Genomic DNA, 17804 nt, shown 5'->3' with positions numbered 1-17804 from the left:
AGACCTTTTAGAGGTGAAAGGTAACTGAAAGATTTGCAAAAGAACCATCACTGCTTTGTCCACTGAAACAATAAAAGATGTGCATTTTAATACAGACATACTTTAAAAATGACTCAGAAGAATATCTGAAAAGTTCAACAGGTCCATTTAATATTCAGGTGAAAGTTAAATTAAACTTCGAACAAAAGTTGCTGTAATTTTCAATTAATGTTAAATATTAATATTTATTCTCAAACTTAAATCTTTAGGCTATTTTTACAACACACAGGGGATGTTATAACTCCCCAAAATCAAATCAAGTTTAGTGTCATTCTGTTCATATCAGAGTACAAACACAACAAAAAGGCGTTTCTCCACTGAGATCCATCTGAGTCACATGCACAAAACATACTCAACTCTCCTATATTTAAAAACAATGACTAAAATTGTGTTAAAATCTATAATAAGTTAAAAGCTCCAGGTAAATGAAACTCATACACACACCCCTCCATACATGTATGTGTGCAATTAACATGAGAGACTTTTAAAGTGCTCACAGTCCAGTTGTATTTAGCAGCCGAACAGCCTGAGGCAGAAAGCTGTTCAGCTGCCTTAGTGGAGCATCTTATGCTGCAAGAACGCTTCTGGGATGGAAGAAGCAGTTCAGGGGTTGTGTGAGGTCCTGAGATACCTTCAGATCGAACCCATTTTTGTCACGCTTAATATGTGTTGGCCTAAACACGTTTCCATGTCATTAGTGACATCTGCTGCACCAGAGAATTTCTGGGCACACATACTCGGATGTGGTGATCAGGTTCTGTAGTGTAAAGTGCTTTGGAGTCCTCTTGACTCCGAAAGGCACTATACAAGCGTGGGACATTTATCATCCATCACTCCACAGGCTGGAGCACCAACGCTTCATCTCTGCTGAGCTTCAGTTTCAATTTTGATCTGAAGCTCAACATTGTCCCTCATCATAAAACTGATTCTGATTTAATTTCTTTCATAAAAATGATAAATTCAGCAAAAGAGAAAGAACAAAACAAGCACAATATGTTGTATCCCTTTTATTGAAAGTAATTTATTTTAAATGCTCTCCAGAGAGAGATCCACATGGCAGCCATGGTGTCAGTCTGTGGCAAGGACGCTAGGCACATCAATTCTCTCCAATGAAATTTCCCTGAGACAGAGAACGATCAAAGTCCTGCACCCGACAATCGAACAGATTATTCAAATGTCACAAGGATTTACACCGGTCGCAGCACGTAGTAACAATCCCTTCAGATCCCAGGTTTGTATTGGCAGTCACAGCTTAAATTTAACAGCTAAAGGATGCTTGGAGAAATTGGCAAACATTAAAGGCAGAGAAATAAAAGAAATAAGGCTGTCGGTGAATTCAACAAAAATAATCAACTCCTCTCAGGTTCTTCCTGAATTTAAAAGCATCTGAAGTGATAAAAAAACTACTGTTGTGTAAGAAATTGTTTAGAAATCAACTCCCAACATTCACTTTTTCATAATTTTGCCATTTTTAGACAAAATGTTAGCAATCAATGTCGCCATGTTAGCAAATAGATTCAACACGTTTTAGGTTTGCAGGAAACATTTCACCTTGTTTAAATTAATACTGGAAAAATGAGGAAATTTTGAAAAATTTTGAATTTTTCTAAATATTTGAAATAGTCAGATAAACTGAAAACTGGCAAAACCACTCAAATTAACTCATGACTTAACTAAAATAGATAAAAACTTTGGCTTCAAACATTCACCTTGTAGGAATATGTAAAAGCAGTCGGGCTGGAGCGGAGAATAAAATCAATAGAAATGTTTTAGAATCATCTTCAAGGTGCCCTTCTCCTCCGGTTTTAGAGCTGAAGCTCCTACAGCTTAGGGATGGGTTTGGCGGCTACGGCGATGCTCTCGATGGCACACTCGTCACTTCCCCGGAGAATTCGGAAGTAGCCGTCCTCGCCCCAACCTGTGCCCCAGCTGTTCTTCACGATCCAGTACTTCTCGCCGGTTTTGGGGCAGCGGCCGTAGCCCACCAGCAGCACGGCGTGGTTGGTCAGCTCAAAGGGGTTTAAGGGGTCCCTGAAACCCGTGTGGTGGTAGATGCCCCCTGCGTAGTGCATGAAGTCAGGGTAGACCTGAGGACCAAGATGGAAACTTTTTTTTAGGCTTTTAAAAAAAATCTTTGTCAAATAAATGATAGTTAAGAGAAATTAAGAGATTTAGCTTAGTGCTCACACCTCCAAGGCTACTGCCATAGGTCCATTTTGAACCAGCTCCAGCATCATGGCCGTCTCACTGCAGCCGCCATAAAAACCACCCACATAACCGTACTCCGCCGCGTACGTTCGGCCACAGTTTTGAGGAATGCCGCATGGAGAGTCCTTAGCAATGTACGGAAAGCACGACTCCTCCACGATGCCAAAATCCTGAGTGTACTTCCCAATCAGGTACGGGAAGCCCCCGTCGCAGCCTGGGAAACAACAACAAAGTGAGACTTTGCCGACAGGTACAAAAACGTTCTACTAACATATTTTGAAGATTTCCTGTTTTTCCTTACTGGTGTACATTCTGTTATCTGGTCCAAAATGACAAAAATAAAAATGGCTTCAGATAAATTTCCTGATATTCAGAGTAACGATTTACCTTGAGAGTATTCAGAGCATGAGACCACCTGCTGAGGGCTCAAGACGGGAGCGTCGGTGTTGTTTGTGAGGATTCGAACACGAGCTTCCAGCATTCCCATGGTGGCAAAGGAATAGCAGCTACCACACGATGCTGAAATGCCACAGAGTCCCACACTGAGAAAACAGCACCGTAGCAAAACAACAGTTCCCAACTTTGCAGTTTGTTCTTTATTTTCAGCTAGTTTTTGCACAAAAACCAGCAAAAAATAAACTAAACTTTGGATTCAACACAGTGCACCTAACAGGGATATTACTATAGGAATGCATGGCAGCACTAAGCACCAGCATACCCGTCTCACTTAGGTCGTGCATAACAACAAAGGCAGCAGGTCCTTATTAAAAAGCTCTGCAGGAATGAATAAGGTTCAAACCAGAGGCTGCAAGAACATTGAGGAGATCTAATTGTAGGAATGATTCAAAGTAAAATAAAAAGTTGTTTATTTAGGTCAAAACCTTCTGCCTTATATATTAATAAGGTTTAACAGTCTTTTAATAAGAGGTAAGAGCTACAGTGGGTGGAAATGTGTGCTGATGTGGCTTATGAGATGATTACTCAAACGACTGTCCCATGACACTGCTGTCTCACAGGACAAGACACACTTATAATAAAAATATATAAATTAGTTACCTTCTTCTGCGTGAATAAAAACAGCCTTTCATGCATTAACGGCCACATCACCACCACAAGCTGACCCCTGAATTTCAACAAATAAGTAATTCTTCGGCTATTCTTTCACTTCTTTTTGTCTGAATCAGATATTTTGGGCAACGTGGCACAGGAGTTAAGTGCTTGCCCCGTAATCGGAAGGTTGCAGGATCGAGCCCTACTCAGTCTGTCGCTGTCGTTGTGTCCTTGGGCAAGACACTTAACCCACGTTGCCTACTGGTGGTGGTCGGAGGGACCGGTGGCACCAGTGCTCGGCAGTCTCGCCTCTGTCAGTACGCCCCAGGGCAGCTGTGGCTACATTGTAGCTCATTCCTACCAGTGTGTGAATGTGTGTGTGAATGGGTGAATGACTGTTTGTGTTGCAAAGCGCCTTGGGGGGTTCCAGGACTCTAGAAGGCGCTATATCAAATACAGGCCATTTACCATTTTTGTGTTCCCATAAAACTCTCCGGTACAAAGAGTTCCTCTTAGAGACGAAGTTCTAGGAAGATGCTTTCCTTTAAATTTATGGTTAAATTCTTGTAAACATACTTCACTGTGTGGCCCAAAGTCTGGAGTCAAAAACTGTCAGAAGTGTAAAAGGAGACTTTATAGAGATGATGTCTGACCAACAGAGGAGGATACATTTTCTGCAAACACTATACTAGTTAATGAAACACTACATGGTAGAGTAGAGTTTACACAAATTAAGTTTGTGGTTGGTTTTAAAATAAGCATGCATCTGCATCAAGCTTGTCAAATGGTGAAAGTGCAAAAAAAAAACAAAAAAACTCTGACTAATCAGTGACTAATCAGTGAAGATTTTCTGCATTCTCACTAAATGAAATAATCAGATGTAGAGTAAAGAGTTCTGTTTGGTCTACAGCTCAGAATAAGATGAATGATGGTGAGGAGACCTTTGCTGTTGATGATCAGATCGGACATATTTGGATATATGTGGGATTCTGAGCAGGAGCAGTTATCAAGATCAGTCCCGGCATCAGTCCCGGCATCAGTCCCGGCATCAGTTCCGGCATCAGTCCCGGCATCAGTCCCGGCATCAGTCCCGGCATCAGTCCCGGCATCAGTCCCGGCATCAGTCCCAGCATCAGTCCCAGTATCAGTCCCAGCATCAGTCCCAGTATCAGTCCCGGCATCAGTCCCAGCATCAGTCCCAGCATCAGTCCCAGCATCAGCGCTATTACGGGTATCAGGATTGATAAATTAACACAAGACATCTTCAGCATGGCCATTTTTGGACACTAAATCTGCAGGGCCTGTCTGAAATCTGAACAAACGTGTGTTTACAATAAAGCCTCCATTGAAAGGATAAAAAGCAAAGCTGTAAACATTAATAATAAGATTTCCGCTTCTGGAAAACAGGAGCTATGATTCTGGGTCAGGTTGTTTATTTTTAAGTCCAGCCAGATCACTGCATCTACAGTCCAACTCATTTTTTGTGAACAGCAGCAGAATCTTAAAAAAAGAAGAAATCCACTCGACTTCCAACATTACAGTAAAATAAGCTCCAGGACCGTGAGCAGTGGCTTAGAGGGCTTCGACTGAAACACTTCAGCTCTCTTCTGACTCTTAAAGCCCACCCTACAGAGACCCTCTCAGACACTCCGAGTACTCAGCCCACATAATCTCCTCACTCACACACCAGACTACACAAAACACACGAGAACAGCAGCGAGCAGACCCAGTCGAGCCAAGAGGGGAGCAGGTGAAGCTGCAGGTGAGTGGGCGAGCCTGCTGACAGCTGGTCAAATGGAATGCTGCAGATTTTTCTGCCTCAGATTCATCTGAATGGAAAATGTGGCCATGAAATGAATAAAAAGACTTGTATGTGACAGAAACTTAAAGTCACCTTGATTTCTCACAGGGCTGACAAAGTTAACACCATCCACTTTCCTCCAATCCCAGTGCTCAGGCAGGGCGGCCGCCATTTTGACTAAATTGGCCATCACAGGTTTTGGGCGAGCGCGGCTAAAAAAAAAAAACAAAACAAAAAAAAAAATTGAGTGAAAGATTCACCCCACTTACATGAAAATCTATCTAAATCAGAAAAAAGAAGACCCAACTGTCCCGTTCCTACAGAGTAAGAGACTCACACTGGGATACGAGAAGCTGGCCCCCCCGCCCTGTAGTGCAGCTCCTGAATAGTGAGCATCTCGTGTTCTGGATACGGTTTGGCCTTCCAGGATGTCTGGACTGAGTTGATCAAATAAATAAAGTCCAGGTTGTGTTTGTAGGTCTTCTGCAGAAACCTATCGAGTAAAAAAATTAACAACCAGTAAACAGGAAGTAATCCATCCAACAAACAGCAAAGGCCAAGTAATTACATTACATACATAGCTGATAACTTTAATTATAAGAATGCTACAAAAATAAAAAGCCTACGTTTATACCACATCCTGTAGCTAAATGTTAAATAAGATTCCTGCTTCTCCCCCTACTGATTGAAAGCGGAATTACAACGGTCATAAACAACCCTGCAGCAGGCTTCGAAGATAATCAAAGTGTTTGATTTTGCATGTTTTTATGAATGTATGATTATTAGCAGTTCAGAAAACAGAAAAAAATAGGACTTAGCTACTTTTTTGGGTGGTTTGAAACTGGAAAAATGAACTGAGAGCAATGCTAGCTAGTTCAATTCACACAAGGATGAACTCCCAAAACTTACAAAGTGGTTAGCAGGTATTAAACGAGGTTCTTTTTTGCTTCGGACATGAAGGTGTTTCGAGTTACCTTTTACATGTTTCGACTGCCGTCTGCGGTCTTCCTCAGAAGTGTCACAGGTGTTTGTGTGATGCGTCTTTATCGGCTGTTCTTCTGCTGGGCGCGACCAACCCAGATCTGTCAGATCCGCCGGGTCGGTTGCACCCACCTCTGCTGGCTGGTCTTTGGAGAAGGGAATCCCAGGTGTGGGACTGCTGATAGGCCCCCTCATCTCTGTTCATGTCCCAATGTTCCCGTTTCCTTATTTCTATTGCCTCCCTGACCCAACGCTTGAACCGGTTGTTCTCCATGTTGATAATTTTCCCTTGATCCCAGTCCATGATGTGATTATTTCGTTTGCAATGATCTGAGATGGCTGACATGAGGGTTTGCTCCTCTGCTTTTTTCTTTGTTGTCCTTGTGAGTCTTTCTGTTGTTTCCTTCTCGCATTCCTTCTGGTGCTCTTTTCTTCTTGTGTCATATGTTCTGCCAGTTTCCCCTATGTATGTTTTATTGCACAACATGAATGGTATTTCGTAGATTACATTGCATTTCTTGTCTGGTTCTATTTTGTCCTTGGGGTGTGCCAGTAGCTGTCTGAGTTTCATGTGAGGTTTGACGGTTGTGTTGATTTGTTGTTTTTTCATGGCCCTTTGTATACGTTCTGTGACCCCCCCGGATATATGGAATTGTGATGGTGTCCGTGTGCGTGTGGTCTGGTCTTTGTTTTTGTTTTCTTTTTTTGTTCTCTCAGTTTTTTTTATTTTCTTTGACTTGTTGTTTTCCTTTTACTATGGCCCATTTTGGATACTGACAGAGGGTTTGTGCTTGTTTGATGTGTTCTTCTTCCTGTTTGCGGTCCGTTTCATCTGTAATGAAGCTGGTCCGTTCGTAAAATGTTCTGACTACTGATAGTTTGTGTGCTGTGGGGTGTTCAGATGTCCAAAGCAGATATTGGTCTGTATGTGTGGGTTTTCTGTATATTGTGATTTTTATGCTGCCGTCGTCCATGTGGTGAATGTTCGTCCAAAATCGTTATTGTTTTGTTTCGCACCTAAGATTCCCTTCTCCAAAGACCAGCCAGCGGAGGTGGGCCTGACCGACCAACCCGAATCTGACAGATCCGGGTTGGTCGCGCCCACCAGAAGAACAGCTGATAAAGACGCGTCACACAAACACCTGTGACACTTCTGAAGAAGACCGCAGACGACGGTCGAAACATGTAAAAGGTAACTCGAAACACCTTCATGTCCGAAGCTAAAAGAACCTCATTTAATATTTAAAAAGAGGACATAATGAACATTGTAAAGGGTCTAGCAGGTAATAAACATTTGCATTGTGTACTTATAGCTCATTTCTGGTCCTGGAGGGTTAGTATCCAGCAGGTTTTAGTTTTAACCCTGCTTCAACACATCTGATTTCAATCAGCAGGTGGGCTTCTGCAGGGCTTGATGAGCTGCTGCACGGATGATTCAACCACTAAATCAAGTGTGTTGGAGCAGAGAAACCACAAGACCTGCTGGATCGGGGCCCTCAAGGGCCAGGATTGAGCATCCCTGGTCTACTGTGATAAACTTAAGGCATTCTGTTGTACAGAGGCAGAATAAAACAGTTTTGTAGTTGCATTGCTACATTATTAGGTAGCTATATATGTTTCCTGTGTCTCCTTATAGTTTGGTATTTGAGAGAGCAGAGCTTCCTTTGCTTCACTTCAGGAGATATTACTCTCTTCCTTTTACTTCCAGGCTCAGCATGATGCCAACAAAAAAGCAAACTACTACTTCTTTTTGTTTTTTTTTTATCAACTATAGAGTGCTGTCCCATGTGAAGCTGCTCAGATTTCTGGCTCAAGAACCACTGAAACCAGTTTGAAACAAGAAGAAGACGAAGAAGTAGTATCGTATCGCCATAATTTCACTAATACACAACCCTCGCTTAAAGTGCTAAAAACTCTTTAGTGTTGCTTTAGTTTGAAGACAAAGCTGCTGTCTCCAGGCTAGGCTGTGCAATTAGCATCAGTAGGTTTCAAAACAAGAGTCTTTACATAGGCTTTTTTATAACTTCAAGTGTCTTTCAACATCTTCACACAAATCAATGTCAGACAGATACCAAGACAAGTCAATGCAAGCTGCAAAGATTAGTTTACTAGATGAAAGAGTGAGCACATAATGACTTAAAGCTAGTTTTGAGTACCACAGTTTAAATCTAATCAAAATGTAAATTATGACCACAGATGGCAAAATATTTATTTTGTGCCATTTCAAAACAGACTAAAGATTCTGCTGAATCCAGTGTGATTAAGATGGCACTCCAGTCGCCTCAACCTTCCTGAACTGCTTGGAGAGCTTTTCTTGTGATCATCATGTGTTTCTGGTAAACACTACTTCTCAGTTACAATTGAAAGAAAACTGCATAAAGTTTCATATTCATATTCACATCTACTGATTTCCTCTTGAGTTTTCAGGGACATCATTTTGATGTTTAACAGAAACACCATCCAGGTGGTTTAGAAACAAGATAACAGTTAAAGAAACAAAACAAGAGGGCTCACATAATTAGTAAATTGTTTACTTTTGTGGTCAAAATGATCTAATTTAACAAGTTAAAATCTTAAAATCTTCCGGCTCTTGAAGGGTGCAGATGCTTTTTTCCTCCTCTCCTCTATATCTTATCCTCAAGGCCCTTTGTCTGTCTCTGTGTGCTGGGTGCACGGCTGCCTGTTTCAGCATTTTTTCTGGAAACTGGAAACTGAAATTCACTAAAATGGATCTCGTCAGTTGGTCTCTCAACGCGATTGATAAAATGTTTTCAACGATGAGAACGGGAGGAGGGGCTCCTGGATGCCCCTCCGGGACAGACCTAGTTGGACACATCATGGACTCCTGGAAACAGTGGAATTTGATTTGTTTATCTCAGCTATCTGTGGAGGACTCTGAAGACGTGTAGATATTTGTGGTGTTGGTGTCAGGTTTGTGTGATGTCTGAAGTTTGTTGCATATCCATCTGAGGTGTTTTTTTGCAGAGCGAAGCTACCCTCCCGGTGGAGGGTAACTCTGAAGTGCCTTTTTTTCCCCTCTACTTGAACCAATCCTCATGTAACTCTATGGCGTCAGAATTCCGCCATATCTCGTGCACGCGTATTGTCCACATCGCACGTGCGAATGGGACCCACGCGTGGAAGTTAGAACCTCCACGAGTGAAGATGTACATGGCGAGGAGGTCATTTGTACACTGAGAGGGAGCAAACTGTGTCTGTGAGCACACAAGGATGTGCACAAGTGACAAACCTGCGTGCACGCATTGGCCAACGAGCACACAGCAGAGGAAAACATGCGCGCGGCAGCCTCAGTGCACGCGGCAGCCTCACTACTGCACGTGTGGCAGCCTTTCTGCGCGCTCGGTTTCTGATTCTGCTCGCTCGGCTGTTAGGAGTTTTGGCACTCTGGAGGCGTGGAAGAATTAAAATGCCAGAAATTGAGCACTTGAACTTTCAACTTGAGAGCAGAATTTCATATCAAGAGACCCAACTTTTTAATTTGAGAATAAGATTTTATATTATTGCTCTCAAAACTTGTAATGCTTGCGCTCAAAATGTCTGCTCTCTTTCAAATTCACTCTGTTCTCCTTCAAATCTTTGTTTCTGCGCTCAGATTTAACCTTCTTACACTGGTATTGTCTTCTCACGTGACAGCTTTTTCTCTGCACGGATCAAAACTCCTCCCACAAGTCTGTCCCCTGCTCTCACGGATCTTGTCTGCTCTCGCTCAAAACTTAGAAGTGCAATCTCCTAGCAACCGCTCAGCCAATAGAAAGACTTGTGGGACTGGGCAGGAACAAACCTCTTTGGGGTGCGCTCGTTTTGATGCTCTGTGGATTTTCCTGTGTGGCTGCCGCATCTGCGCACTAACAGCCTGGCTAATACCTGCCCTGATCTGGAGCGGGAGTTTCACCTGCACCAGCAAAATGGACCAGAACCAACAAGACGCTCAAGTAAGTTATTTTTCAAGGCTACTAGCTGCAGTTTATTCCATAAAATTGTTTTGTTATGCTACTTTTTACGACTCCTCGCATTTAATATTGCAACAGGGGCACAGCCAGGGTCCGAAATTAAATTTTTTACTCACCGGCCAAGTTGGCCGGTAGATGATGAAAATCTACCGGCCAAGCATATTTTTTACCGGCCAAAATTCTAAATGATTTAGATCTACCTAAAGCATGTAATTCTATATTATGTTGATTCCAAACAGAGTGACAAAATAATTAAAACATCAATTAATAAGGAAAACAACTCTTTTGTCATTTTTACTATTTATTTATTTATTTTTAGAGATGTTTTTATGAACTCTTTCATTGAAATCTAGTCAGACTACTTGTTTTCTCTGTCCATGAAGTCTGGCCTCCTGCTTCTGACACCGTCTTTGTGCCAAAGCATTACAGCCTCATTTGGGTCCTAGTCCTTGATCTCTGGAGAACACAGCTTCACCATGAGAATATCTGAAAGTGTGTCAGGGCTGTTGGAAGTTGCCGGCGGCACATGCGCACTTTGTTGTTTACGACCAAAACTTTCTTTAAGCTAAAGCTGAAATAATGGCAGGAGGAGACGGCAGCACTTGGGACATTTATTATCCCTCAAAGAAGACAAAGTCGGAAGTATGGGCATTTTTTTTTTTTTTGGGATATTTGAAGAATGCAGAGGGACAGTTGTCTGTGAAAGGCAGCAATGCTACGTGGCCATCATAATGTAGCCAGTGTCTCACGACTCCGCCGTCTCCGGTTCGCCACTTTTCACAAAATCTTCTGGTTGCCACTGGTCCTGGTGGTTTTTCTTCCAGTTCGACGAGTTTTCTTTTGGAAGGCTGGCTGACTCCAGTTAAAAACCGCCACATTTCACCGCTAGTTTTAACACGAAGCTAACGGCTAACTTGATAAACTGATTGAATGGGATAGGTGGAAATGACGTTGGATGCGGCGTTCACGTTTCGCGTACGTATGTGTACGCTGCATGCAGGCGGGAGGAGTATCACAGAAATCCGTGGAAGATGACTGATAAACATAACTAATTTGGTGCAAACATTTACTCGCCAGGTGGCAGGTAGAGCTCAAAAATTTACTTGCCAAATGGAGCAATTTACTCGCATTTGGCGAGTGGCGAGTGTTAATTTCGGACCCTGGGTACAGCTAGGTGGATTAGGGTCCTACATGGAATAAAATGTCCGGTGTTTCATCCAGGAGCTGGGATCAAGTTATGAGGGGCTAGATATCTGTCAGGGAAAGATCCAGAAATTTTTTCTAGTGCCGTATACCCCAGAGTTGGATAAGTGAATGAAATAGGATTGTTTTAACCAGCGCAGTAATTCTTATCTGCCAGCAGTCTGTCTGCTCTCAGTGTACAAATGACCTCCTCGCCATGTATATCTTCACTCGTGGAGGTACTAACTTACACGCGCAAGTCCCGTTCGCACGCGCGATGTGGACAATACGCGTGCACGAGATATGGCGGAATTCTGACGCCATATAACCCTCTTATCTCTATTAAGGTAGCGCGACTCAGGGTTGCGAATGACCACAGTCACCAATTCTTGTCATGTGTCTTGTCCATGTATGTCCGATCTCTGAATTGTGTGTACTGAAACTCTAATTTCCCTCTGGGATCAATAAAGTATCTTTGATTTGATTTGATGTAATCAAAACAGAAATGAGTTATTCCTCAAATTCATTAAAAACCATTAATGTGACACTTATTTTTGCTTTAAAACAACAGGAATGGTCACATGTAAAAAGAAGCTGGCAAAAAATGAGTTAAAATGCAACACCTAATCAATAACCGCTCCCTTACTGGAGTCATCGAATGCATGTTCATCTGGATAACTTCTAAGACATGCTGAATGTGAGAAAATCAACTCAGTGCAAGACAAAAAAAGTTGACAGATGCAAAACAGTTTTCTTATCTCACACTGAGTAAATAATCATCTTGTGACTGATTAGCTCACTAGTGTTACTCTACATTTAAAAAAAATGCATACCCTCTGCTGAAGGCTGGGATATAATCAGTTCTGGGAGGCACTGATTTCACTTTCTTCCCCACAAAACAGGCCCAGTTTCGCCCCAGGACATCATGGACCCACCCTGGAAGGGTCTGGTCACAGTAGCTGGTCAATTTAGAGCCTTCCTCCTTGTACTGAAAGGGTTAGGAGAAATCATGATCAAAAACATAATTTATCATCAAATGTATGTAACTGTGATAAACTGGTTAAAGGTGCAATGTGCAAAATGAAGTAAGACTGCCATCCTGTGGTCAAAGTTGGTTACTGAAGCCTGTTTTTATAAATAAAAAGTTTTCTTTTATTTATAAAAATTTTCTAAAATTTCTCCCTTCCAATCTGAGTTTCATGGCTGTTGCCAGTTATGGATCAGTGCCAACAATTTCTAGATGACAAGTAAGGACGAGTCGTACACAAAAAGTAGATAAGTAGATAAATACATTGTTATATCTGGTGTTAGCACGTGTGGGTGTTTTACAGTGTTTACACTTATTACGGTAATATGAGTCAGGGATTAGAGGAGGTATGGTTGCTTGCCGTCTTTTTGTTAGCTTGCTGTTATAGTTCTGAATGACTAACAGTTACAGCAGTGCACTGGCACTCATGAAAGTAGTAAAACACCACGGTTTACTCATTATTCACTTGACACATACATTTCACTGTTATATTGAGCTGCTAGTAATTGATAAAATAACTTGAGATATTTTAGAGACTATTTGCTTCTAATTCACCATTAGCTTTGTTAGCTCAACGTTAGCTTCTAGCCTTTTTCACCAGACAGAGTAAAACAAAAGGATGCCGTGGCACACACACCGCTTGCCTCTGCATTACTGTGAGACCAGGTTGGGGGGTGGACGGTTGCAGCGCACCTCCGATCGCTGTGCCTGGGACAATAATTACATTAACTACTTTTGGGTTGCTGTGGTTTACTGGCTTCAGTTCATTAAAGGGATACTTTGCAACTTTATCATATTTTTAAATAATTTCCTTGAGCCAGTATGTGCTAGAGCAGTAGAGCAGGTTGTCCAGTAAGTGGAAGGTTGCAGGTTCGATCCCGGTTTCGACCAGAGAATGCTGCGGTTGTGTCTTTGGGCAAGACAGATAACCTGCCTTGCCTGCTGGTGGTGGTCGGAGGGACTGGTGGCGCCAGTGTTCAGCAGGCCTCACCTCGATCAGTGCGCCTCCCCCATAGTAGCTTATCCCCACCAGCGTGTGAATGTGTGTGTGTGATTGACTGATTGTGTTGTGAAATACCTTGGGGGGTTGCAGAACCCTAAAAAGGGGCTATACAAATGCAGCCTGCCACTAGAGGGCACTCTGATTTTCTTAAAGAGCAAGTCACCCCCTACAAGAAACTTACTCCACGCCCACTTCATGTTTCAAAAATGCAACAAATGCTGTTGCCTGGCAGACCGAGAGGGCGGAGCCACTAACAAATAGACACAAACAGTCTCACAACAGCATTTTGACTAGGCCTGGGCGGTATGGCAAAAATTTCATATCACTGTATTATTTTAAATTATATCGGTTTTATGGTATCTTTCACAAGGCCGTGATAACCCAGAATATTTTCATAAGAAAATAATTACTGCACTAGATTGGCCTTAAATAGCCCATTATACCTTCATGTGCAGAATACCAGTTTTTCCATGTCCAGTCACAGGTAGGTAAATGCAGAAACCCCTGCAAAGTATCCTTGTCAAAAGAAAGCAGTTAAGAAAAAACAACTAGAAAGATAAAATATTGCAGTTAAAAGAAACTATTTTTATTGATATAATCTGTGCAGTTAACCATCTATATGGTTTAACATCCAACATTATTGCGTTGGTTTTCTCGACCCACCGCTTGCTTTTTTTATATATACAGTCCCTTTAGCGAACGTGTCTTTAATGGACATCTGACTCTGACTGCTACTAGCCGGTTTAGCCTTGGAGGTGGAGGGTGCAGATCGAAGCTTGAGACATGCTTGGTATTCCAAGACGTGTTTTCGGCTGAGGTGATGAAGCAAGTTGCTGGTATTACCCCCGCCGGCTACCACCGTTGCTCGACTGCATTTGCATGTAATAGCTGTTTGCTCCACGTCCGAACTTTTAAACCAGAAAAACCTCCAAACAACAGATGTGGCTCTTCTTTTTGGAAAAAGTTCTTCTGCGTTCGAAGCTTCGATGTCGCTGAGACAGCTCCTGCCAGCCGCCATTGGTGTTTCTCAATGTCAAGGCACCTTGCCTTGTGAGGCAATGTCTTGCGAGGCCAGGCACCTTGCTTACAAGGCTTACACTGTCCTTCCTTGGTCAAAGAGAACAGTTAAATGGAACAGACTTGCATCACATGACCGCGGCTTCCACGGCGGTCACGTAACGTCACGTGACACGGGAGATAACGTTACATTTTATATGTATTAGTTTCAATATAAATATATAATGAGCCTTTTACTTTTTAAATTGTGTATATGTTTATTAAATTAAAAATATAAGCGAGTTACTACCCACTAGCCACCAAAGCTGCAACTACTAAGCAACTAACCAAAAATAGATAACTTTTTTGGATCTAAGCGGAGGAAGACGAAGAAGGATCTAAAAAAACCATTTTAAATTAGTTAACTTAATTTTATACTTGAAATGTGCCCCCGAAGTAGCTGCCGGCTTCTGATCCACCATCTTTTTGAAAATACAGCGGTATATTGTGGGTAATTTTTGACCAAGGCTCGACTATAAGACACCTCCCGTGTATCCTTGCTCAGCTAGCTAAACGGCTAACAAACGGAAAACACACGCCTCGGTCGAACATGAACATTGGAACACGTCTTGGCGGCTCTCAATGACGTATCTCCTAGGCAACTGGGGCGGGGCCAAGACATCAAGGCAAAGTTCCTTGGCATTAAGAAACACCCTTGGTTTCACTACGCTGTGGTGTTTGTGTGTAGCAATGAAATGAGTCCCCGCTGAAACACTTTCCTACTACGAACATTCTGTACGTTGTCTAGGCCATTCACCGGTATAGCGGTATGTGAAAAATTTTGGTATGAACCGGTATACTGCCCAAGACTAATTGTGACATCATAATGTACCAGCTAATGTTATTGTGTACCCAATAGCCAATAGCGGTGGCAGATTTAAATTCAAATGCAGTGCAGTTTTTACCTGAAGAGGGTGCAACACTGACGGTTTTAGGCAGAATATTTGAATTTTAACTAAGATTAACTAAAGTGCGAAACTATTGTCTACACATGCCTACAGCACGATTAGTCTCTGGTTTTTATAGTTTATCAGCAAAAAACTGTTGATTTGGAGGTGAATTGCTCTTTAAGTTTCAAGATCATTGTTGCATTTCTGTGAAGTTATATTTTTTTTTTTTTGGAAAGGAGAAAAACTGACAACCCCTGCATGGCTGAGAGTGAAATCTGTTTTAATATAACCCTCGTTCCAACGCGACTGAGACATTACTGTGATTATTTTACTGTAGAACTCTTACACATTGCTCCTTTAAGTTTCAATCAAAAAGGCTGTCAGATGTTCAAAGACTATGAACTTCCAAACGTTGTGTTTTCCACATGAATCAGACGACAAGGAAGTTGAACCAGACATGGATAAGTCCTAAAACAAGCTGAGGCATGACAGGTCTATGACACTTCACCAAACTCAGTGTCATGTGAGAAATGAGAAAAAGCACTTGATCAAAAAGATTACTGCTTCTGCACATAAAGAGAGTGATATTCTACAGATGTTATCATGCTGTAAGAGGGAAAGGAAATGAAACCACAGAATGTTTTAGAAAATAAACTAACTCCTCTCACAATGAAACTTTTTTCCAAGCAATGCAACTAATTTTGATCATATTATGATGGAGATGGAGACAAACCTAAGACGCTGACAGAATGGGTGACCAGCTCTTTACCTTGAAGAAAGCAAACCATTTATAGCCACCGATGACCACCTCAAAGCCCTGGTTGTAGATGAGAGTGAAGAAGCCGGTGTTACCCAGTTCATCTGTGGCTACTGACAGTTTCTCCAGGGTGACAGTAACTGTGCTTTCATTTGTGGCTGCAGAAAACAACATGGAGTTGAATAAATTAACTATAACAAACAAAAACATCTAACTAGAGGGTTTATTTTTCTATTAATGAGAAAAAAGTACATTTTTTGTCAAAGAAAGTCAGTATATATAGTAATTTATTATGGAATTCATCATCTTCAAATGAAAACAAGGCCTCAACAGGTCACATGACACAATCAAGATAGGGCTTTCATTTCCTTCTCTCTTTGTCTTTCTGTGGCTACGTTTTGGGGTGGTTTTTACCTTCAGCTGAACAGTTGACGGTCTTGTCGTGTCCGCCTTTGGACACCTGGAACACCCATGTCCCCAGCAGGTCCTCATAGGTGCAGTTGGCCGGTGTGTCACCCCAAGACCCCTCAACCCAAAGCAGTAACACTGACAAAAGCACAGCGCCAAACCGCATCTTAATTCGCTGCTAAACTAGCAAACACTCGAGATGATAATTTGCACCCCGTAAATCCACAACCTGTTCGGCTGCTCACCCCACGGCTTCCCGGTTCACAGGATGCAGCGGGAACCGAAAGTTTGCTCAGCCGAAAGTTTGCTCAGGATTGAACTTGTCTCGACAAGATAGTTCACTGCAGGCCGACGTCACATTGCGCATGCGCACTTGTGATTAGCTTAGCGGCTAGGTTCCTCTTAAAAGCATAAAAAATCGTATCATTCTGAAAATGAACACGTAACACAGATATGTGTGAGTTTTAACCTTCCCGTTACGCACATAAACTCATTGTATCTATAAGTGCGGTTCTTTGAAAGGATTTATAAATCTGACCTTGATTCTTCTTCCTGTTTGTAAGTATCGTTTTCATTGTCACATGACCATGCGCGTGACAGCGCCAATAAATAAATAAATAAATAGGTTACAAATAAATAAATAAACGAATGAATGAATGAATGAATGAATGAATTAAAATAAAAGAAATAAATAAACAAATCAGTTTCCCTCTGGGATTAATAAAGTATTTTTGAATTGAATTGAATTTGAAATAATAATAAATAAATAAATACATAGGTGACAAAAGAGGACAGAGTTCATTTTATGTGTAAATATTTGTAAATATTGGTGTAAATGCCTCATGACTCATCCAGCAACAACAGTAAAATAAAAGTGAACATTAACCCTTTGATGCATAATGGTCACTACAGGGAACAGGTACTTAAAACAGTTTTTTACTTTTTGCTATTAAGCACAGCTATTGAAGACTTTATTGCATTTGAGCCCCTCCATTTGGACTTTAGTAAGTCAAGCCAACATATTTCATGTTCAGAATGCACGCTGTCCACTGAGATGGACATGTAATAAATAACTTTTAATTGAAATGTTACAAAAAAAAATTTTTATTTGTTTCATTCACACCTAAAGATGAATGAAATAGATTGTTTGAAAAATCATGGTTGAAGATTTCATAATTCATGTTTAAAACGATGCAAATCGGATCCCAAAATGAACAGCATGCATTTTTCCTGAATACACTAGGAAATGAAAGGTTGTATTGATAAGGGATAGGCTAAATTATTGCAAAGTTTCAAACTTAAATAACTTGAGGAGGACTGAACAGGATCAACACATCAGCAATTTGAAAGTTGAGAGTAACTGAGTTTGAAATCAGGAACTACAACACAAGATAACGATTTTTTTCTTCTAAACAACAGGCTGAATATTTT

General features: G+C 41.5%; 1 protein-coding gene across 1 annotated transcript; it reads right to left on the bottom strand.

Moving 5' to 3' along the window:
* Window positions 1–1386: 1386 nt before the first annotated feature.
* ctsc (cathepsin C) lies at window positions 1387–16715 on the bottom strand. The gene is made up of 8 exons (XM_015951705.2): window positions 16380–16715; window positions 15978–16123; window positions 12066–12220; window positions 5436–5591; window positions 5192–5310; window positions 2635–2766; window positions 2229–2461; window positions 1387–2126 (listed from the first exon to the last, which is right to left on the bottom strand). The coding sequence occupies exons 1-8, from the start codon at window positions 16537–16539 to the stop codon at window positions 1860–1862; spliced, it is 1368 nt and encodes a 455-aa protein (XP_015807191.1). The 5' UTR covers window positions 16540–16715; the 3' UTR covers window positions 1387–1859.
* Between the last annotated feature and the right edge of the window lie 1089 nt (window positions 16716–17804).

This window comes from Nothobranchius furzeri, chromosome 13 (genome assembly GCF_043380555.1).
Source record: "Nothobranchius furzeri strain GRZ-AD chromosome 13, NfurGRZ-RIMD1, whole genome shotgun sequence".
NCBI lineage: Eukaryota > Metazoa > Chordata > Actinopteri > Cyprinodontiformes > Nothobranchiidae > Nothobranchius > Nothobranchius furzeri.
This window is presented reverse-complemented; position numbering and strand designations above follow the sequence as displayed.